Source organism: Penicillium maclennaniae (genome assembly GCF_028827695.1).
Source record: "Penicillium maclennaniae strain IBT 15551 chromosome Unknown utg000003l:1.0-5670915.0:1.0-5674809.0, whole genome shotgun sequence".
Classification (NCBI taxonomy): domain Eukaryota; kingdom Fungi; phylum Ascomycota; class Eurotiomycetes; order Eurotiales; family Aspergillaceae; genus Penicillium; species Penicillium maclennaniae.
Window position 1 is genome coordinate 1,872,831 of NW_026623215.1, and position 22,062 is coordinate 1,894,892.

A 22,062-nucleotide genomic window follows, 5' to 3' on the forward strand; every position below is an offset into this window, starting at 1 on the left:
TAATTTGATAATCACTCACAAGATCTTAGTAATGAAAACAAGCCAATGATGGCGAATTCTTGTTGAGCGCAGTCCTGAATTTGAGCGAGAGAATCCTTATTCCCATGAACGAGCTAAACCCAATTTGGCCATGATTCCGTGTTTGGTCATAAAGCCACAATACCCACCTCAACATATCAACTAGCATCATTGGTCTAGTGGTAGAATTCGTCGTTGCCATCGACGAGGCCCGTGTTCGATTCACGGATGATGCAAAGCAATTTCTTTTTGCCATTCCACCTTTGCTTGTCCACTGGGCCCTACTGAGGTCTACTGGGCGAGGATTTAAGATTTTTTGCATACGAGTAAAGCATAGCCTTGGAAGATCTAATCAACCTCTGCAGCGAGACCCTCGGAAGCTTATCAGGAGTGAAGAGCAACAAATTAGATTTAATCTCTCACAAGTAATCATAAACAATCATAAATTCATTCAGCCCCCCGATCTTCACACACTGCATGCAGAGTGAGAAGCGAGGAACAAGTTCCATCGGATGGAACTGCACACAAGCGACATAGGTATACATATACCTGAAGCTAGATGTCAAGGAGATGTCCGACTGGTCTCAGATTAGAATAACAAGGTGCAAGCGGAGTTGAGCATCCAAGATGATAGAAAAAGACATTGGGGTATTTTGCAAAAAAAGCAGACGTAAGAGTGGGGATCAAAATGCTGAAGAAGAGAGGGAAAATGCGAGATTGGATGATTCGAGGTCGGTGCGAGGCTGGATGTATGGCCGAGATCGGGATGTGCCTGTTCCTGCAGCAAAGCAATGGAAGCGTTCCTTAGAGAGAGGGTCGCCTTACTACCATGGCGTTGATGACATGGCCATCCTGCCACCCTTGCTCGGGCAGCGACTCTTGCTCTTTTAGCATATGGCCGAGGTAAGCGAGTCGTACGCGCTGGTGAGTCGATATCTAGAGATTATTAGAACAGAACAGATCAGTAGCACCAAGCAACGTGTGGGAAATACACACCTCTCCCTCTTGCTGAATTTTACGAGCCAAGAAGCCGACACTCTGCCCCTTGCTCACCATCAGTATCAGATCCGGGCCGTCACGATCACTAAGACGGGCCTGCACACGGATCAAATCGCGCTCGCTCGTTTTGCCCTTCTCGTCGCGGCGGCGTTCGGCATCGCCCGCGATTAACTCGTCACCTGAAGCATCATCTGTCGCTAGCTTCCCATCGGACAGCGCCTCAGTATCCCCATCCTGCTCGTGCCCAATCTCCTCCTGAGTGGAGTTGGCACTAGGAGGATTCGTCTTCGCCATGTTCTCCGGATCGTTGACAATACATTGCGGCAAGCGGTAGAGGACACCCTGCTCGTCATAACATCCCTCGCACAAATCACCGGTCGGAATAGTGACACCCACTGCGTCGACAATACTTTGTGCCGTGGCGAAATCACCATCGCGCATCAAGTTGATAGCGGTGGATAGGGCGGCCCATACCTCCGGGCGCCCGGTAACACGAGTCTCGAAGAATTCGAGGCGTTCGCGGTCCAGATCTGCGCGAGTCCAGGCACGTCGCTTGCTATACCAAATATGCAGGCGCACCGGTTCATTATAGTGTTCGCTCAGCGGTAAATCGGGCGCGCGTCGAGTGCGGCGGCGGGAAGGCTGTGTTTGTGTCTGAATGGTCGTCTCGGCGATAGAATTGCGAGTCTCTTGGGATCTGTCCGTGGTTTCTTGTTCGCCCTGGGAATCAACGTCATGCGACGGTGTGGACGCGCAGCAACCCTGTGGGGAAACGATTTGTTAGTTTTGCCGTGTAAAGTGCCCTGGATCGGGGATTGGGGATCGGGCTGGGCGTCTGGGCATATGCGGAGAGGCCACCAAAGGTAAGATCTGACAGCAGGCTGCCAAGTGATCTCTGCATATTGAAGTTCTGGACATACCATCTTGCAGGCGTCGATACTCCATAAGATGGAGAGGGGAAGGATTCCCAAGGTTGAGGAGAGGGGCCAAAGAGGACCAGAGCTTTAGCCTTGCCGCAACAAAGGACCGGGCGTGTGATGATTACCGATGTGACACTTGCCGAGAGGATAAATGGAAAGGAAGGAGATAAAGGGAAAATAAAAAGCAAGTGTGATGACAAGCCAGGTACATTCCTGGTCCAAGCTGGATCGTTGGATCAAGCCTTTGATGATGTCAAGCTATACGCGTATCCCGATGTTCATCCATGTTTTCGACATCGTACCACATGTTCTACGAACGTTAATTTGCGGCCGAAGATGGATAATGTACAGATAATATATTCTTGTAGACTGATTCAATCTTCATCATCACTGCCAAATATCGCTTTGAATACTGCATCGCCCGGTCGCTCGGCTTCAAGGGCATCGTTTCGCTCAGGTTCAACAGCTGGCGCTGGCACCGGCGCAGGCGGAGGATCCGTGGCACCCGCTTTAGTGGCATCGGAGCTGGCGGTCGGCTGGCGTCCAGATTCTGTCATGATCATGTTCATCACTTCCTGAGAGACCAGGTCCCTTGATGCCGGATCAGTCTGGTATCCCCCAGAATGGAACTGGGTACCAGGTCTGGCATTGGATGCCTGTTCTCCAGGCTCTTGTTGTACTGTAGCAGGTGGCTTCACATTGAAGCGCTTGCATAAAAGACGAGCAGGATAAAAGGGTATGGTGCTTCGGGTCATTTGTCCGAACATGCCAATTTTGGCTGCGGCTACGGCTGGAGGCTCGGGCCTCTCCGCGGGCTGGGCGAGAGAGGCTTCAGCCGAGTCGGGAGCATCAGAGGCCACCTTGGGACCGGTAGAAGCCGACGTAAATCGTGATGCCATAATACCAGACATGGGCTTGAACACTTCCGCCGCGCGGGCAAACTCCTGCATCTCAGTCACCCACTCATCCGTGCTGGAACCTGGCACTCGATCCGGAAGGGAGTCACGGATCTCTGCCCGGACTTCAAGGAATGTACGATATCGTGCTCGTTTGTCCTCATCTTCCGCATAAGGCATCCATCCGCTCACGGCTCGAGTCAAGGCTTGAACGGCGGTTTGTTTGTCTAATTTGGGGACTAAATCCGATAAATCTTTTCGCTTTTGTGAATCTGAGGATTCAAATCCCTTTGGGGCCTTTTCTCCAAGAGCCGGAGGAAGATTAGTGTTCCCGGTCAACTTTGCAATTCGTTCGCGGGCCTTGGGGGTCATCCAGTCGAAGATGGATTTGCCCGGCAGCTGTGCCTCGCCCAAGAGAGCAGCTCGTGAGGTGGGATCGAGACCAGATGCCTTGGCGGCATCGGCTGTAGAGACGTAATTTGATGGATCTTGCTCTGTTGGGGCGGGTTGCTTTGCAGACTGCCAGCCCTCGGGTATTTCAGGAGGCTCGTATTTCGTGTCTGAGATGGACAGGCCAGATAGATCAGCGAGAACGAATCCGTCCAGCGGTAGTCGTCCGTCGCGGCACTTTCGAAATCCTCTTGCACGCGACGCAGCCGATTTCTTCGATATGAAGACGGGTTTTGCGCTAGGGTTCAGTAATGGGTTGGAAATCGCAATCGCTGGTTTGCCTTCCTCTTTGAGCTTTTTCTTTTTCTTCTTCTCGCCGATGGATCGGTTATATGATATTTGGGGACCGATGGCATATGGATCTTCATCGTCTGACCCAGTGTCATTAAGAACACCAATGCCAATCCCACCTCGTCGAGATTCCTTCGCCTTAGGCGCTTTGTCCTTCTCTTGAATGGCGAGACGCCCGCCAAAGAAAGTGTCTGATTCCTCGGGCTCATCGCGTGAGCCATTGCGTTCCTCCAAACGGGCCTCGCCTTCATATCCGAGGCCCTTGTGGTCCGTCTTTCGTATAAAAGCGACCATCGGGGGATTTTCTGGCGCGAAGAGATATGTCTGCTCAGGACCATCCCCCGGAGCATCACCTAGGTCGGCTTTGCGCCGCACCTTGGGCCCAATGCCTTGTCCCTCGCGCCAACCCATCTTCTTCAACAGCTTCACGCCCATCGTTTCGCCGCTAGCTTTCAGCAAATCCATGAGCCCGGCTCTCCTCGTCGAATCCGCCTCGGTCGATCCAAACCCGGCGAACCCTTCCGCCGTCTGAAGCTTTCGTGATTCCTCCTGTTCCCGCAAATCCTCTTCATCCATAAAGTCCTCGGGTCGTTGTTGCGCTTGCTGTTTGGCATCTCGGGCGCGGTTCTGGCGGGACGAGACAAACGTCGCGGGAGTCCATCCTTCCTTTGAGCCGACAGAGTTGAAGTACCTGGAAATTGTTAGTGCGCGTAAATCTCAGTGGACCAAAGTAACTCACCCAGCACTGAAGCCACCAGTGAAGGCGCCATGCAATCGCTTTCGGCCTCGTTCGTCAGTGACCTCTTGCTTCCATACGGGCATGTAGGACCCGTCATCGCGCACTCCGGCGTCCAGCGGAGGTAAAGGCGTGCCATAAAGCGCATAAGGAGGCTGCCAGGCCTCCTCAAAGGCCGCGCGGGGGCGCTTTCCAGCCATGCTACCCATGGGTTGTCAGCTCAAGGCATGAGACGACCTGGAAAGGCGTCATGATTCGTGGAAACGGCGCGATTGTATGACAAAGCCAGAGCTATCCTATCAGCAAATGCCAATCTTGAGATCCACTTCTTTCACCGCCTTCTCCATCTTGTCCGAAACAAAGCTATTCTTCCACGTGTTGAAGAGGTACGTCTGGGTAGATGCCTAGTCACTGGTATAAGTCACGATTATCCACCTACAAATCCGGGAAAATATGAAAATGGCCCCCTTAGCTAAGCGTGGGGCGGATTTGTACCTTTGACTAGGTCGCGATAGCGGAAATGAAAGCCTCTTGATGGTGAACTCTTGGCGTCTGCACCAATAAAAGTCCGTGCTGACCGCGTCCCGCTCCTTATTCCAGGGACTTTGGGGGCGACCCTTTTTTTTTTTCTTTTCAATTGAGGGATCAGCATGGAAAATCGCTAGTCGAAAAGAAAAATGATTGACAGCTCCTCCATGACACGAGACCTAATTAGAGGGCTGAAAAATCGTAGATGTGGTGTAATTTCAAAGGACAACCAGAAAGAGAGACCAAGACACGGGAGAGCCTCGTGGATTTAGTAGACTTTAGTTTCTGGAGTGGCGGCCTCCCGCTACCAAACGGTCAAATCTCTGTTTAGGGGTTCCTCCCCCCCCAATGTTCTCGTATTCTCTTCTCCTCTCTAACTACCTTCTACCTCCTCTCTCTTTGAATATTCATATCTCTACCATGTGCATTCCATAGCGTTTTCCACCCTCCGAACCCCCTCCCCCTTGCATTCGAGGTCTACACGATTCCCGTTACGGCATCCCAAAGCACGAGGCCGGACAGTGCTTCCAGAATGCTTGGCGCGCACAGCTTCGCCGGCAGGCGCAAGACTATCTACTTGGGTCTCGCTTTCGCCGCGGCTGTAGTTTGCTTCGTGAACTTGATTTTCTTGACGCGTGGTGTTGATCATACCGTCATTAGCCTTCCCGGTCTCAACCTGTTGCGTCCACACCACAAACAAATTGAGGGCACCTATGCGCACGATCAACATCCCATCGCGGGTTTGATGAAAGAGGCCGACCAACAATGGCGCCAGTACGATGAGAGCCGCTCGACAAGTTTCCGCGAAGCGGTGGTCAAATACCGCGATACTTACGGACGCCATCCCCCACCCGGATTCAAAGAATGGTATGAACTTGCGCGCAAGAAGCATGTCCACAACGTCGACGACTTCCAGCAAATCACAGGCGATTTGCGTCCTTTCTGGGCTATTCCTCCGCATGAAATCCGAAAGATGGCTGCAAAGCTGCAATTGAGCGATGGAATTGCTGGAGTGCGCCTTCGGGACCATGAGGTGGTCTCTCACACAGAAGGCTGGCGCGTGGAAACGCTTGCGCGCTCGGTTGGACGTATTGCCAAGTATTTGCCCGACATGGATATCGCGATGAACACTATGGACCAGCCCCGCGTCATGGTTACGCACGAAGACATCCAAAACTACTTGAAGATTGAAGAAAGTACAAGAGGAATGCCTTTGGATGCTGCGGATCGTTTTACCAAAGACATGGATTCTTACTGGAACAGCGAGAGTAGCAGTGCCTACGACGACATGGATCCCGCATGGTTCTCCGTTGCTGGAAAGCCATATACCGACTTTTCCAAGGAGGCCTGTCCGCCCGAGTCTCCCGCAAATGCCAACATGACCGTTGAGGAGGCAGACAAATTGTACAAAACATCCTTGGGTGGTTTTATCTCGAATTTTACGGGTTCCTCGGACCTCTGCAACGTGGGACCTGTCCTCGGTGATCAGCACGGCTTCCTTTTCTCGGCTTCCAGTAACACCATCACGCGAAAGCTGATCCCCGTGTTCAGCGAATGCAAGGTCAGCGTCAACAACGACATATTGTTCCCCGCAAACATGTATTTCTTGCAGGACGAGCGCTATGTTTACAACTCCAAGCACGACTGGGAATGGGAAGACAAGACGGACACGATGCTTTGGCGTGGCGTGACCTCGGGGGGGAATCCAAGTCGAAGACAATTGGGACCGCTTGCATCGCCAGCGCTTTGTGAAGGCCACCAACGCCACCGAAATGGCCTCGAAGAATGTCACCATCCTTTCCAAAGACCATGGAAAGCAGTATGAGCTGATTCCCGACTATAATCCCTCCGAGTTTGCCTCCACGTACTTTGATGTCGGCTTCACCGAGGCCTGGGGCTGTATTCCCAACTGTTCATTCTACGACGGTGTGTGGACTTACAAGGAGCCCAAGAAATTCCCAGAACAATTCAAGGCGAAATACTTGGCCGATATTGATGGCCACAGTTTCTCTGGCCGCTGGCGCGCCTTCCACCAAAGCAAGTCATTAGGACTCAAGGCCACCATCTTCCGCGAATGGCACGACTCCAGACTCTTCGCCTGGCGCCACTTTGTCCCTATGGACAATCGGTTCACCGATCTATACGCCTTGATGACCTATTTCATTGGAGTCCAACCCCCTGCATCGGAAGGCGCCGTCCCAAACCATGGGCCTTACGTCCCTAGCCATGATTTCGAAGCCGAGGTCATCGCCGCCCAGAGCCGCGAATGGGCCCAGGCTGCGCTGCGTGACGAGGACTTGGACATTTACCTGCATCTTCTCCTCCTTGAGTATGGGCGTATTATCGATGACAACCGCGATCATATTGGGTACAGTGGTGATGGAAGCGAGTTGGACCACTTCGACGAGAGCCACCCATTCCCGCCGCCCCTGGAACCTCTTGTGGTGCAAGGCTGATGGCGTCATCCCACTGTTGGCCATGACTATATCTGCATATTTGCATATTTGCGTATCCGGCATAATCGGTTTTTGTCTGTACATTTCTTTGTATCTTTTTGCGAGTTTGGTGTTTTGATTCCCCTGATTCCCCTCCATGCATGTTTACATCCATGTCCATGTCCTAATGACCGACACTACATATTATGATTTGTCAGAATCCCATTTAACCATTATTAATTGAGATGTTCACCTTTGTTCGAGAATTGCTTTGTAAACAGCTCACATCACTTCGTATCTTGCGCTGCTGGATTGGCAAATCGTGTCCGTGCTGCGCGTTTGGTCCCATTACGCCCGGCCCGAGCCGCAACGGTGACGCTACCATCGTGCTCCGTACAATTCGCAGTAAGGGGAGAATAAAGAGGCATGCTAGGAAGAAATGTATTTGAGAGAGAAGATTTATCTTTCAGCAAGAATGGGACATCAGTTTAGGCTTTGTCATCGGCACGGCCGGCTAATCTACTACATGGGGCAATTTATCGCCGCGGATGTAAAGAGGATCATTTTTTAGATTGTTGATGGATCTGCTGACCATCGAGGGTTAGATCTGGATGGATCCTAGATTAGTGAATCGAAGGATTTACCAAAAATTGGCTAAGAGACCATTCTAGATTTCTTGGATTAATTGACGAGCTTGGAATAGACGATCAAATGACGGAACGAACGAGGTGTCATCTGTTCTTTTTCATGGATACTGTTGGTCCATCGGGATCGTGTTAGAAGGCGTTACATGCTGAAGGTATGCCTTTAATCCATTGTTCGTGTTCGGCGTGATTTTGTGGTGACTTAACCTGGGTTAGTTTACGTTTTCCGCACGTTGCCATTTTTCAGGCTACCTGTGAGCTGTTATTCAGAGACCACTGGCTTGCTCTATTACTTAGTGTTTTCCAACTGACTCTAGATGGACCACAGTGCTTGGCCAAGGCTGAAAAAAGGCCGAGGTCCGTTGTTTACCCGATTGATCGCCCCGCTGCACGCCCAGACCCTTAATTGGGGACACGGAACGGCCAACTTTCCCATTTCGGGCGATCCGAAGAACGACTCATTTTTGAGTCGACCTATTCAACCGGGCTTCTCATTGAAACGTTCTCTTTATTGCACACTTTTTTTTTTCTTTAGAGATTTTGGGACAAATTGTGGTGCATTATCCTGGAGTATAATTGTTGTTACATCGATTTTCTGAGATTGTCGTGAAAGTCCGTGAGGGTTGGGAATAATATCACTTTTCATACAATGCCAACAGCGGGTAGCCAAGAGGACTGTTCAAAGGATATCCCGCCTAGCTAGAGGTGGAACTAATTTTCAAGCCGTTCTACGTCACCCCCGGTTCAGGCACCGGGGTTGAGATATCACAGACTCCAGTAAAGTTTGTTGCACGGTGAAACAGTGGACCCTGTTTCATCAGCCCTTGGACAATTCCCCAATTGGCCGATCATCGAGTATAGAGATCAGGGAAAAATGATTTCCTCGGTATCCAGCATGGGAGATCACCTGGGCATGTTCCAAGATTGAGTGATGTCCAAGAGGTATAAAGCCCGTGAGATTCTCCCTTCAGGTGGTCCTTCTTCATCCTCGATTACTTCCGTTCATTCTTTCACAGTCGCTTCCACCACAATCTATCGAGCTGGTCTCGTACCCACTTTTAGTTTCTCTCTTTCAATCTTTTATACAACATGAAGACCACCGCCATTCTTTGCCTGGCCGCTGGTGCCCTGGCTGCACCCACCCGTACCATCGAGAGCCGTCAATTCGGTGGTTCTGGCAGTGGTCTCGCTGGACTGGGATCTGCCTTTGGTGGAAGCTCCGGAACCTCCAGTGGCCTGTCCAGCCTGGAGTCTGCCTTCTCTAGCCTTGGCTCGGGAAGCTCTACTTCCGGCGGTCTCGGTGCTCTCAGCTCCCTCATTCCCAGCTTTGGATCAGGATCGACTGGAAGCCCTACCTCTGGTGGCCTTGATGCCCTGGAGTCGGCCTTCAGTGGGAGCTCTGGCCTGGGCAGTTTTTTGAAGTCGCGCGCTTACACGAGCTCGATCACCGCTAACGGCATCACCGATGGCGATGCTTGCCAGGAGCTGACCTTCATCTTTGCGCGTGGCAGTGATGAGCTGGGTAACATGGGCTCGGTGGTTGGCCCTGAAGTCGCTTCCCAGCTGAACACTCTGCTCAACGGTAAGGTCGTGGTGCAGGGGGTCACCTACGATGCCACCGCTGAGGTATGACACCCATCAACCTTATTCTTGGGAAAAATAATAATCTTACTGACTTCCTTACCTCCAGAGCAACGTTGAGCTGGGTGCCAACGGTGGCCCCGTTATGGCCAAGCTTGTCACGGATGTCCTTGCCAAGTGTCCCAACACCAAGGTCGTCTTGGGTGGATACTCCCAGGGTTCCATGGTGCTTCACAACGCCATGAGCAAGCTTAGCTCGGGCAATGTTGCTGGTGCCGTTCTCTTCGGTGACCCCTTCAAGGCCCAGGCTGTCAGCAACATTGACGCCTCCAAGGTCAAGGAGTTCTGTGCCGTCGGTGACCCTGTCTGCGAAAACGGTTTCAATGTCATGGCCCATTTGAGCTATGGCAGTGATGCCTCCACAGCTGCTTCTTTCTTGGTCAAGGCTGCTGGTCTTTCTTAAGCTTTCTTGAAGAAAACCGGTTAGCGTTGCAGTGGCTTGACGCGCCATGTCTTCAAATCATGTCAAACGATGCCTATGTTTTCGAGCGTGGCGATGAGTTGGAGATGACAATTATTCCTTAGAATTATGCGTCAGTGATTTGGAGCTTGTGAATTTGGACACGACCTTATCTTGGGGAACTCATAAGTTTTATCTGGTAGTTGTTTGTTCATTACTACATTCATATGATTCCAATCGATATCAATATGTCTCTAATCTAGCACTGTCGGCCGCGCATAAGCTTATCCGACCTCGAGGTCCGGCCCAAGACTTGCACAACGCAGAGCAGTTGTTTTACTTGTGAGTTCAGGGCGGACCAGAGGCATTGTAGTCCTTCGAGCGCCCTGTTCACAGACGGTAGCGGGCTAGAAGGACGCCATGGCATCTTGCATTGTACTGCAGAGCCGCGATCGAGTCAGCAGCACTCCAGCTGCATCTCGAAAACGATTTGGAGAAAAGCGAGCTATCTTCAGCCAGAATTGAACACCATGCTCATTCTCTTCTTTGCGATGCAAATGTTCCGACTGTGCTAGTTAAATTCGAGGTTAAGAATAATCCTTACTCTCTCATGAACTGGTAATTTCGAAAGAAAGTCTTGCGGCCTTCTTATATGGTCTCCCGTCTTGATGAATTACCTTTGCCTCTGCCGTATTATCAGCAAGTCTTCAAAAGGTCGCAATGAAATTCAATGACACTAAGGACCCAACTGCCGGGGGTCACAGCACCCTCTCCCGTAAACACCAAGAAACGGTGGAGACACAGCGAGCTACGTAGTTCAGGAAAATGAAGTTCATAGTGAACCTATGAATCCAGAGATATAGTGATAACTTAGGTCCTATAGGTCAGCCTAGGTGAAGCTTTTAAATAATTCCCCAAACCCCCAAACCCCGCCCTCCACCTCTCTCCCCAATATGAACGTCTAAAGAATATAAGGAAGACTCCCAGTGCATGGACACTAGGCATTCCCGCCTTGAGCAGCACAGGTTTCCGAGGCCCTGCCCTGGGTCTCGGACAAGCCCAAACATTCCGCCATATGGAAGAAGATGTCAATGGAATTGTAAACACCACCAAACAGCTCCTGACAGGGGCCTTGTGCAAAGACCGGTACATCGGTCAGCGAGTGAACTCCCTGGTCAGCATCAACGGGTAAAGTGCCGTTGATCAGGAAGCCAGTGACAGCGTCCTTGTAGCTGACGTAGAAGTCATCTTCCTTGCCATTGAGCTCGACAGCAGGAACGCGCGGGCCTTCACTGTGAACCTGGTAGTTCTCCCGATGGTCGGGGAAAGCAACGACACCGGAGTGCAGAGTGTAGCGGGGGTCCCAGCGAGCAGGGAAATGCACGCCATCTGAGTATCGCAAGGCGTCGGGCCCATCGACGGTGTACTGCGAGAGACCAGAGTCTCTGTAGTAGCCAATGGACCGGCGCTTCTCGCGATCCTCCCGTTGGGCGCTCATGTATTTGGTGTCAACGGAACCCGTGACGTCAAAGCCGTGGCCATGGTCAGCCGTGACAAGGATGAGAGTATCCTCGAGCTGACCAATTGACTGAAGCTTCTCAATAGTCGCGCGGACAGTGTCGTCGAGCTCCAGAAGCTCTCCCAAGGCACGATCATAATCCAGAGTATGCATTTGCTTGTCGATACTGGCAGCCTCAGACATAAGGAACCAGCCCTGGTCGTCGTGTCGCTCCTGTAACACGTCAATCGCCTTGAGAGTCATCTCTTTCAGACCCGGCAAATCAGTAGCATCACGATCAGAGCCGTCAGGGTAGTTGCTCTTGTTGTGGAGGTTGTCCTTGTAAACGTTGCGGTCGAGCCAAAGAGCGAGGTTACTAGTCTGGAAGACGCCAAGCAGCTTTTCGTCATTTGATGCATTCTGCATGGCAGTGTTGTTCCAGGCCACATTGTAGCCCTTCTCGGCAAAGAGCTTGTAGTAGTCACGAGGGGCGTCCTTAGTCTGGAGGAAATTCTCCGCACCGGTTCCGAGGACTACATCAGGGCCATCCCAGTTAGTCCAATTGTGATTGCTGACACCGCCCTCATAGAAAGCACCAATGACATGGTCCAGCTGGCTTCGCTTGCTGGTGTGAGCAGCTAATGCAGCGGGGGTCGCATCAGCCAGGAAAGCTGTGGTCACAATACCAACGCCGCTTTGAGGGAAGTGGCGTCTGAAAATCTCAGTGATGATCTCAAATTTGGGATCGTCGAAGGGATCCTTGGAGGAGTCGACATAGACATTGAGGGCGTTGACGGTACTCTTGTGACCGGTGTACAATGCTGTCGCAGAGTTGGCCGAGTCGGTGATGAACGAATCCATGGAGTGGGTCATCTGGTGGCCCAGTACGGGAAACTTGTCAAGAGCCATTTTGGTCATGTACTTGCCATTAATGCTGCGGTGAGCCATCAGACGGGCAGCAGTGATCATATTTGTAGTCATGCCATCCCCAATAAAGAGGATAACGTTCTTGGCACGCCGCTTGGTGGGCAGGTCACGAACGTGCCAATTAGCAACAGTCTTCTGAGTTCCATAGTAGGTCAAGGTAGCCTCGTAGTCACCAGGCTCGTAGAGAACAACACGTCTGTAGGCCTTGGCAGTGACATTGACGAGAGAGGGTTGGTCGGCATCCTGGGCGAAAAGGTCTGTCTGACTCAGTTCGAGTCTTCTCACAATAGTAAGCTCAAGGGCAAAGACATCTTACCTTCATACCAAGTGAAATTCCAGCGCTCCAGCTCGGGCTCCACGACTTTGAAGTACTCAGTAGCAGAGACAGTGGTGCCGCCCTTCTTGGAAATGGTGAAAGTGAAATTGGGATCTGGCTCACCGACTCGCGCTTCGGAGCCATTGACAGGTGAATGGACTTCAAGTCGGATATCGAAGAACTGGCCAGCAAGGAAGTCAACCCTACAAGACGAGGCTTGAGTCGATTCACTTTGCAGCAGTACAGTTTGGTACTTACTGATCAGGTGGGAAGATGCAGCCCAGGGCAGGGCAGCCTCCCAGTCGCTGAAAGGTCTGAGCAGTAGCGCATGCCGCAAGACATGCGCCTATAGAGACAAGCAGAGCACGCATTGTGATAAATAGGACAAGCGGGACTGGAGATGATGAAGGATGGTGAAAGACGAAGAGGCGTGAGAGGGAAAAGAAAGAAGGAACGAGGAAGAGTGGGCAGGTATTTAAGCAAATCGAGGAAAGGCTCTGACTTGTTCATCGATATTTGGGGTCTCTCACTATCTAGCTAGCCTCACTCGGATTTTCTGTGCAAGTGAGGAATACATTTAGCAGATATCGGCCATCGGAACTCACCAACCTCCCAGGTATCATGCCATGGCGCTTGGCAACTCAATGTGTATAGGCGGCTTGATTAACTGGTTCTCCGCAACAAATCGGAACATAATCTCAGCCACACGTGGTGAGATCGTGAAAACTCGCGGCGCTTGAGACTTCTTTGCCAAGGTCCAAGTCTTGGTAGTCTTGGCCGGCGGTCACACGTGCGTTGCGCACTGAAATACACAGCATGAAAGGGATACGGCTTAACATGAGATAAGACCGGGGAGCAAGAAGGAACAAATAAGAGCCGACAGCTTCAATCCTCTCTTCTTATCGAGACTTGGACGGAGTCCCGTTCTCGCTTGCCATGGGAAGAGCAGATTATTGAGTAGCATTGAAGAAAACCGATTGACTGAAGATACAAGACGTGCCGAAAATCAGCTTGAAGCCGTGAATTCGATTCATCTGATACGACCAATTGGTCTCAAGCTAGCTTGAGGTAGTCCCAGATGTGTGCAACGAAAGACGTTTAGCTAGGAAGAAATCAGTATGCATACCACAAATTTTAAATTTGCTCCAGAGCGTGAGTAGTTGAAGATCTTTGCAATTTAAAAACAAATAGCCTATGTCTCCTTCACTTCGTAAGCCGCTTGTCCAAGTCGTACCAAATCAGCATTTGAGAGCACTTCCTTCTCAAATCCATTAACAATTTGGTTCAGCACCGCAGATGAAACCTCCTCCAGCGTAACATTTGGGATAGCGCGAGTAAAGAAATTTGTCGCGCTGAAAGCAGAAGCCATCGCGGCTCTTGCCCATGTATTTGAGCTAGTTATCATACCAGGCCGAGCCACGCAGACCTCGATACCTTGGTATTCCTCAGGGAGTTTTCGAACCATAGCTTCTGTCCTGGACTGAGTACGGAATGTAGTCAGCAGAGGAAAAGCGGATCGAGAATACCAGTCCTTGGACTCACGCGCATAATCATGTAATCGCCCAAGAAGAATGGCTTTTTGGCACCGGGGTCTTCCATGATACCCTCACCGCTGAAATACACGAAGCGGAAGGGCCGTCTAGAGCCAGCCTCATAGATGGTTTTGAATCCAACCAGGGTGCAATCCTGGCATATGCGCTTCACCTCCGAAAAGTCAAAACTCTTGGATTTGAGAGGCGTCACTCCAACTGTCCTGAGACCTCATTGTATCAGCAAGGCCATCGCCAGGCATGAAAAATGGCAATTTGCTCGTACCATATGCACGCATCGGCCGCAGCGAGCTCAGACCTCACTTGTTCAGAATATTCGCCGTAGTCCTTAATCGTGACATTCTTCAGCTTGGACGAGTCCACGTTGTCGATCTGGACAGGCTTCCGCGCCAAGGCGATCACCTGCGTGATGGCACTCATCTGTAAGCTCTGTTTGATGAGTTCTGAGCCGACTAAACCTGTCGCACCAGCTACAATGAGCTTCATAATGATCTTGCAGGGTCCTGTGAGTGAGTTCAGTAGATCTCGAAGCTTCAAGTCGGTGATGTTTGTCGGGATTGAGCAATCCAATTCCATTCGCGGGGGCTGACGGCGTCACCTGCCGCCTACCAACCTATGAAAAGGTACGTCGATTATTCATCGGCCCAGGGTTAACACAAACATTACCGCATTTACTCGGGCGCATCTATAATCCCTCGAATTTAAGGAGTGGCATTTTGAACGAGGGGGGTCCACGTTCATCTGACTAGCTTAGTTCACGGGGGCGACATGCCGAAGACGCTGGATTTGATCTTTGATGACGAAGCCAAAGCATTACAAGTATATGAGACATTTTTGTATCCTATCTTGATCTAGGATTCAGCATCATCCCTAACGTTAATTTTGTGGCTCAAATGAAGCATATCTCGACTGACACTTCTCATCCCTTGCCGCAATCGCGACTCGACCTCATCCACGGCTTCGGAATTCGACACCTTTTCAGATCGGTGAGTCTGAGACTTACGGTCAGGATAATGTGGAGGGTTAAGCATATATGACACTGGCACCCAATGGCTTTTTAGAGACAAATAGCATGCATGCAGCAATGGGGGCCAGGCAATTGTAGTAAGCAAGTATTCGACCAAGCCGTCATGATGCATGGATATGGCGGTAGAAAGCGAGTGGAAGATTGCCCATAGGGTAGCAAGAAGTATAATCACGTTGTAGAACACGCCATTGTCCCATAAGTCTCGACGGAGCTTCGTGACCAAAGACATGGTTGTGATACGATTCCAAGAATTGACACTGCTTCCAGTAACGAACGATCCCTTTGGTTTGCTTGACAGTAAATAAAAGCGTATGACACCCCAAATACTCTCTGTAGAATTTGAATTTAGCCACAGCTTGTTCTAGAATGAGCGTATGCACGTACCACTAGCAAGCCACTTGTTTTCCAAGTGAGCGAATGGTGCACTTTGGAACCCGGTAGCTACAGCCTGCAGATACTCGTATATCCACATCGAGGCGACATGGCCGAGAGCCAGGACAAATTGAAGCTGGATCAATGCTGGAAAAGGGCCAGGAATTTGCTGACCGACGACCAACAGGAAAGGAACAGCAGCAAACCCAAAGAGACAGCATATCTCTCCAAAGATGATGCCCGCTCCATCCAACGCGATATTAAATCGAAGAAGTCCAGAGAACTTATTGCTGCCAACTGAGAGCATAGCTGGAACTTGCTGGGCGTGCCCGATATTCCATCGCTTTCTTTGAGCAGCATGGCCACTAAGAGACGTCGGAACAAGACCAAATTGAAGGGGTTCCTGTACTTGTATAGTACGGTACCCCATGCCATGCAGTATCTGGGACAACTGCCAATCCTCAGAGAAGGAGTAGGTCGGATACATGCCTACGTCCATGATCGCTTTTCTTCTGAACACTGCCCCGGACCCTGCGTCAATAGCACGACCGAGAACATCCAGATCGGCATTCTGGCACGTGTAGAAATGGCTGCGAGTCTGGGAAAGCGGGTCCCCCTTTGGCAGGTTCGAGAAATACTGCCGTGTAGAGACTAAGGCCGACTCCGGGCTCAAAAGTAGATGAGGGAGTGTCGCGCGGAGAAATTGCGGCTCTGGGATAGAGTCAGCATCCAGCACGGCGCAGAACTCTGGCTGGTACTCTTGTTGCAATGTGCTCAGGGCGTAGTTCAGGTTCCCGGATTTGGCAAATACTTGGCCAGACTGTCTGCCGCGGGAGTGATATGAGAGCTGTGGCCATTGCGATCGCGTTTCGCTCACAGCTTTCTCGAGTATGTTTGAACCGCCGTCATCAAGTACCAGAACTCGGAATTGAGAGATCGGATAGTCAAGGTTACAAGCTGCGTGCACAGTATCCATGATCACACCAACCTCCTCACCACAGCAGGGCAGTAAAACATCCACACGAGGCAGGTCAATATTGCTCATGAGTCTGAGTCTTTTGCGAGGACCATCATGCGGAACATTTCCTGCGGCAACAGCCCGGAGCTGCTCTTTTCGAGACAAATCTATGATAAGTTCAGATGAATTGTCTGTCAATGTGTTGAAGCAAGGAAACTCACGCCAAAATACTCCTTCAACTAAAAGTAATGTCCATACCGGCCAGGTCCATGATGGACTACACAGGACCGAAAGTAAGCGCAAAGTGAAATACAGATGGCCGATCCATATTCCCGTTTGGGCCGCGTAGTAAACAAATTTTTGATACCGCTGACCTTTCAGAACTCGCTGATCCTGAGCCAGCTCTTGGATATCGTACTTCATTTTCCCCATTATCTTCGCAGACTGAACCCTCCAAAAGCCACAGGGAAACGAAACGTGGTGTGGCAGATTCGGAATCAAATGTCGTTACATCAGCTTTCAGCCATCATAGACCTTGCAATGGCTTCATTCTCTTTTTGAGGATTGATTTGAGACAGGGGTAGAAATTAGCCACACGAAAAGGGGGAAACTAAGGCGTGTTTGTGCGCTTCTTGAAGCGGCGTCGGTTTAGATCGCTCTGGCCTCAGCCACAGTGTGGAGTCGGGCCCGGAGCGAACCGTTACCGAAGCTTTACTCCGCGGCTTCCCGGATAAACGCACACCGCTACCTTTATCGTTGTTGAAGATCATGATGTCCTAGAGTTTGAGAGGCTTGCTGGATACTCTTGTAATATGCGCTGATATGGAGGCACGAGGGGAAATGGGCGGAAGACTCGCCACACAGGATCATTCAAGTGGACCAAAAAATGCTGTGTGGGGATGAACGCCTGTCAGAAATTTCTCCGCATGCCCCATTTGTTTTCAAGCTTTAATACAAATTTAGACGTAAAAGGGCAATTTATGCATATCTTTCGGTTCTTCATTCCTTGTGACGAGATGGATAAGCGCAAGGAACCTACAGTGCCGATGCAAATACTTGATCAAGGGACGCTAAGCTCTGAAGCCTAAGCTCTGAAGCCTATTCTTAGCATTCTAAGTATAGATTGTGAGTAGATTGAACATTGTGATATTGATCTTTCTTGCTTTTGCTTCATCGCCTTCTTTGAATTATCGCACTCGTTCGGGCTTGACTCTATGCTCTGCACATACATCCACGAGGCGAGACAATCCACTCATCAGAGCCAACTGCGGTCACCCCATAGAAGATGCTGTGGGGATCGTATTTTGCTTTGATTTGGCGCAAAGCCTCGTAGTTATCTCCATAAAAAGCAGTCTTCCAGTTAGGTTGGCGGAAATCGGCCTAAAATTGGTTAGCAACTTCTCTTGCGCTGACACAGGCAAGACGCACTTCATTCAGATAGGCTGGGCCAAATTCTGCAATTGAGGAACAAAATCCCGTGTCATTTTTGTTTTGGTTGGAAAGCATCTCCTCGGGGCTGTTGAATTTCCACGGGGTCTTGAGATATGCATGTGTAATAGCATCCCGCCGGGCAGTAAGGACGGCATTGTCAACATCATCAGAGACATTTTTGGAGACATTCATACCATTAAGACTAATTTTTCCTCCATTACTGACGATATATCGAATAGCATCGGTGAGATCATCGCTCTTACCCAGTACGACCGATTGTGGGATCAACTAGCTTCCGTACTGTGCAACGCCGACTGTAACCGATCGCATCATTGCATCAAACTCGTCAAGATAGGATTCAAACTGCTCCGAGTTCTAGGTGTATTGAACTCCCAGTTTATCTAATCCCTCGCGCAATGGCCCTGTGATGCTTTACAGCTTCTCGACTGGGATATCCGGAGCGGTCATAGGAGAAATTTGGAAAGAAGTGTTCGAGATAGATCCCATGCTTATGATACCTTTATCCACAATAGCGGATAGCTGAGAGTTATAGAGCTCTAAAGCTTTGTAGGTTAGGTCGTCTGAGTTGTTTTCTGTCGAAATAGTCAAGTTTAGACCCGAGACAGGTCCACCTTGATGCGCTTTAGATATCATTAACCAGACGACGCCATAGGTTCCACCGCCACCCCCCCCAACTCAAAGCCCAGTAAAGATCACTGTTCTGTTCGCGGGTAGCTACGATAAACTTGCCTGTACCGTCAATCACTTCCCACTCGAGCACTTGATCTGCGACGAGACCGTATCGTGGACTGAGTGAGCATCGAATGGCCACCGCCCTGACTGTATCCGCCCGTGATACCCACGCTCGGGCAGGCTCCACTGAGAATCCGCAGACCATGGGCATCTGCTATGCGGTAGGCTTCGATGCCTTGGATGCAGGCGCCAAGCTTCGCAGGTTTTCCTCGGTAGTGTTTATCATTATGATCTTTGATATAACCGTCTTTGAGGTTGTGCATCCAGACAGCCAGAGCACCAGCCCCTGTGGATTTCCCGTTGTAGCTATAGTAAATCAGCAAAAACTCGATTTGGCGCTAATTTTCTGCTAGTTCCTACTCGTGGCCAGTGGTACGGACGACAAAGCGAATTTGATGCGTTGTTGCAAACATCATTGCTTTCGAGACATGCTCAGGCTGCGAGACGTTCACTGCATAGTGAACAAGGTTTCCAGTTGTACACGGTTTTGAGACCGGGTGGAATGGGTCGCAAGTTCCGTTGGTAAAAAATGGTGCCATTATAGAGGAAGGCGATTGGTAACTGAAAGAGTCTTAAAACATATGCTGTAAACAAGGGAACATCGTCATACTGTTCATATGTCTGATTCCAGCTATTTCTCAACATTTCGCACCTGTCTCCGTCATAGTTTGGGGTATGACACGGAGTTGCCAGAGGCACTGTTCTAATGAGACGCCCACCGATAGATTCATTGAAGGCGTTCCAGGTGGCAACAGAGGGCCAGCAATCGTCGCCAGGAGAACATTTGCAGGCATGGTCCTGACTAGCTTGCACTGTTGATGTGGTCGCTAGTAATCCGGAGATTAGTCCTGTTTTGAAAGTCTGACAAGACAGCATTTTTGAAGTTAGTAGAAGTTTCATCCCTCAAGGCCGGGGCCCTCTCCATTTGAGTGGGCATTGAATGGCATCATTCATTGCGCCTTGGTGGATCTACCTTTAATGGTGCCCTGTTCTCGCATGGCTCGAATTGTTAGAGGCTGGTGCATACTTTCGGGGATCGACGATCGGCTTGGCAGCCGTGCAGGACCATATGAGTCGGACGCCTGCCGGCGGGGTGAGGTTGGCACTTTCAGGATCGTAGCTTTGTGCATATAGATTCGTGTCTCTTTTGATTAGATAATATTGAATCAATCATAGATACAGTTGAGTCGTGGCCACGAACGGGTATGTAGCTCATCAGGTCATCAGGTCACCAGGTGACCTGATGACCTGATGACCCACATTTGGTTATACCCGGTGATTACTAGTAATTACTAGTAGTTTATACCTTAAAATGAAAATTCTGAAACTCCTCTATTTGTCATGTGATCACGAAAAGCTCATCAGGTCGAAATTAGACCCACTTTTTTGACCTGATGAGCTTTTCGTAGTCACTACTAGTAGTGACTAGATAAATGGATTTTTTTTATTATTTATCAAAAAAGTGTGTGACCTGATGACCTGATAACCTATATTTAGTTATAACTAGTAATTACTAGTAAGGATAAGAAAGGATAAGTAATATAAATAGGCTAGTAATTCCTATTCATAAAGACTATAAACCTTTAAAGGACTAAGGCATTTATAAAGGTTTAAAGGACTATAGTAAGGTATTTATCTATTTCTAGAAAGGAGTAATCTCTTCTAGTAAGAATAAGTAATATAAATAGGCTAGTAATTCCTATTCTATAAAGACTATAAATCTTTAAAAGACTAAGGTATTTATCTATTTTTAGAAAGGAATAGTCTTTTCTAGTAAGGATAAATAATATAAATAAACTACTAATAAGTAATTATCTAATAAAACTATATTTTTAATTACTACTAGTAGCTTAATTAAGGTATTAATATCTTTTTCTTATAGATATTACCTTTAAATTTCTCTATATATCTATATATCTCTCTATATATCTCTCTATATATATATCTATATATAGTCTTTAAATATTGTTGGGATATAAGGGGAAAGCTACCACGAAGCAGATCGTGGCCCCTTAAGTCCGTGGGATCAACCTTAGTCCGGCTAGGTCAGTCGGTGCCAGACAAAGGTAGAAGGTCAAAGGTCATAGGATAGACTATAAGCAGATATAGCCTAAACGAAGGCAGAACCACAGTCCTGAGGATCAAAGGAAGAAGGTAGAGATGACTTTTGGAAAGTGGAAAATAACTTCAGGAAAGTAGAACTGACTTGATTCTTTCTGCTAGAAAGGAGGGACATATTTATAGGCTAGGATAGCCTAGAAATGATATCTAGAATGTTATACAAATACTAGGCAGCAACATAATAAAGGTGGCAAAGAAGGGAACCGAAGAAAACCCAAAAGAATAATGTCAAGGATCGACGGTTTTAGCCACCCCGAAAGCTTCCCCGCAGTATCAGGCTATGTATGCCGGGGAAAGTGGTCCGCCTATCCTTAAGGGGACCGAAGGTCGAAGTCTGTTCACCGAGGTCCGAAGACCATGGTCGAAGTCCGCAGGCAAGATATGCCCGAAGGCACCTCCGAAGGAACGGACCATTCATGCCTGAAGGCGGACCATTTACCTCTGAAGGAAAATGGTCCTGCCTATCATTCGGGAGAGGGCCGCGGACCAGAATCAGAAGTGGTCAAAATATCATTTTGATAGAAGGAAAAAAATCTGGTCACGTGATCAATACAATCTGGTCTTATATGTTGAATATAAGGATAGATCTTTCTATGTAGCATTAGTCTATATTCCAATAAATATAATTTATATAGAGATTAAAATATATATTTACTAGAAAAGACTAATTGAATTCTAGTTTTCCTTGATTCTTTTTATAATTTCTAGTTATTACCAGTAGCCTAATTAAGCTATTAATATCTTTTTCTTATAGATATTACCTTTAAATATATATATATATATATCTTTATATAGTCTTTAAATAGAATTTATATAGAGACTAAAATATATTTTTACTAGAAAAGACTAATTAAATTCTAGTTTTCCAAGATTCTTTTTATGATTTCCAGTTATTACTAGTAGCCTAATTAAGCTATTAATATCTTTTTCTTATAGATATTACCTTTAAATAAATATATATATATATATATATATATAGTCTTCAAATAGAATTTATATATAGAGACTAAAATATATTTTTACTGGAAAAGACTAATTAAATTCTAGTCTTTCTAGATTCTTCTTATAACTACTAGTTATAACTAAATATAGGTTATCAGGTCATCAGGTCACACACTTTTTTGATAAATTATAAAAAAATCCATTTATCT

At 48.7% G+C, this 22,062-nt stretch overlaps 8 protein-coding genes across 8 annotated transcripts; 2 read left to right on the forward strand and 6 right to left on the reverse strand.

The window, feature by feature from the left end:
- Positions 1 to 822: 822 nt before the first annotated feature.
- On the reverse strand, positions 823 to 1,940 carry N7477_002802 (ubiquitin domain-containing protein; the record flags this gene model as incomplete). Its single annotated transcript, XM_056964465.1, has 3 exons — positions 823 to 954; positions 1,015 to 1,779; positions 1,938 to 1,940. 3 exons carry the CDS (start codon positions 1,938 to 1,940, stop codon positions 823 to 825), a joined length of 900 nt encoding a protein of 299 aa, XP_056824418.1.
- A 371-nt stretch (positions 1,941 to 2,311) lies between these two features.
- Positions 2,312 to 4,519, reverse strand: N7477_002803 (uncharacterized protein; the record flags this gene model as incomplete). Its single annotated transcript, XM_056964466.1, has 2 exons — positions 2,312 to 4,265; positions 4,314 to 4,519. The coding sequence occupies 2 exons, from the start codon at positions 4,517 to 4,519 to the stop codon at positions 2,312 to 2,314; spliced, it is 2,160 nt and encodes a 719-aa protein (XP_056824419.1).
- An 851-nt stretch (positions 4,520 to 5,370) lies between these two features.
- Positions 5,371 to 7,294, forward strand: N7477_002804 (CAZyme family GT90; the record flags this gene model as incomplete). The annotated part of the gene is made up of 2 exons (XM_056964467.1): positions 5,371 to 6,525; positions 6,581 to 7,294. The coding sequence occupies 2 exons, from the start codon at positions 5,371 to 5,373 to the stop codon at positions 7,292 to 7,294; spliced, it is 1,869 nt and encodes a 622-aa protein (XP_056824420.1).
- A 1,712-nt stretch (positions 7,295 to 9,006) lies between these two features.
- N7477_002805 (carbohydrate esterase family 5 protein) lies at positions 9,007 to 9,961 on the forward strand (the record flags this gene model as incomplete). The annotated part of the gene is made up of 2 exons (XM_056964468.1): positions 9,007 to 9,543; positions 9,608 to 9,961. The coding sequence occupies 2 exons, from the start codon at positions 9,007 to 9,009 to the stop codon at positions 9,959 to 9,961; spliced, it is 891 nt and encodes a 296-aa protein (XP_056824421.1).
- Positions 9,962 to 10,955: 994 nt separating this feature from the next.
- On the reverse strand, positions 10,956 to 13,070 carry N7477_002806 (alkaline phosphatase; the record flags this gene model as incomplete). Its single annotated transcript, XM_056964469.1, has 3 exons — positions 10,956 to 12,640; positions 12,700 to 12,902; positions 12,958 to 13,070. The coding sequence occupies 3 exons, from the start codon at positions 13,068 to 13,070 to the stop codon at positions 10,956 to 10,958; spliced, it is 2,001 nt and encodes a 666-aa protein (XP_056824422.1).
- Positions 13,071 to 13,891: 821 nt separating this feature from the next.
- Positions 13,892 to 14,735, reverse strand: N7477_002807 (uncharacterized protein; the record flags this gene model as incomplete). The annotated part of the gene is made up of 3 exons (XM_056964470.1): positions 13,892 to 14,179; positions 14,242 to 14,452; positions 14,515 to 14,735. The coding sequence occupies 3 exons, from the start codon at positions 14,733 to 14,735 to the stop codon at positions 13,892 to 13,894; spliced, it is 720 nt and encodes a 239-aa protein (XP_056824423.1).
- Positions 14,736 to 15,100: 365 nt separating this feature from the next.
- On the reverse strand, positions 15,101 to 17,038 carry N7477_002808 (glycosyltransferase family 2 protein; the record flags this gene model as incomplete). The annotated part of the gene is made up of 2 exons (XM_056964471.1): positions 15,101 to 15,606; positions 15,661 to 17,038. 2 exons carry the CDS (start codon positions 17,036 to 17,038, stop codon positions 15,101 to 15,103), a joined length of 1,884 nt encoding a protein of 627 aa, XP_056824424.1.
- A 780-nt stretch (positions 17,039 to 17,818) lies between these two features.
- On the reverse strand, positions 17,819 to 19,329 carry N7477_002809 (FAD binding domain protein; the record flags this gene model as incomplete). Its single annotated transcript, XM_056964472.1, has 5 exons — positions 17,819 to 17,986; positions 18,035 to 18,257; positions 18,474 to 18,630; positions 18,897 to 19,096; positions 19,151 to 19,329. 5 exons carry the CDS (start codon positions 19,327 to 19,329, stop codon positions 17,819 to 17,821), a joined length of 927 nt encoding a protein of 308 aa, XP_056824425.1.
- Positions 19,330 to 22,062: the final 2,733 nt, after the last annotated feature.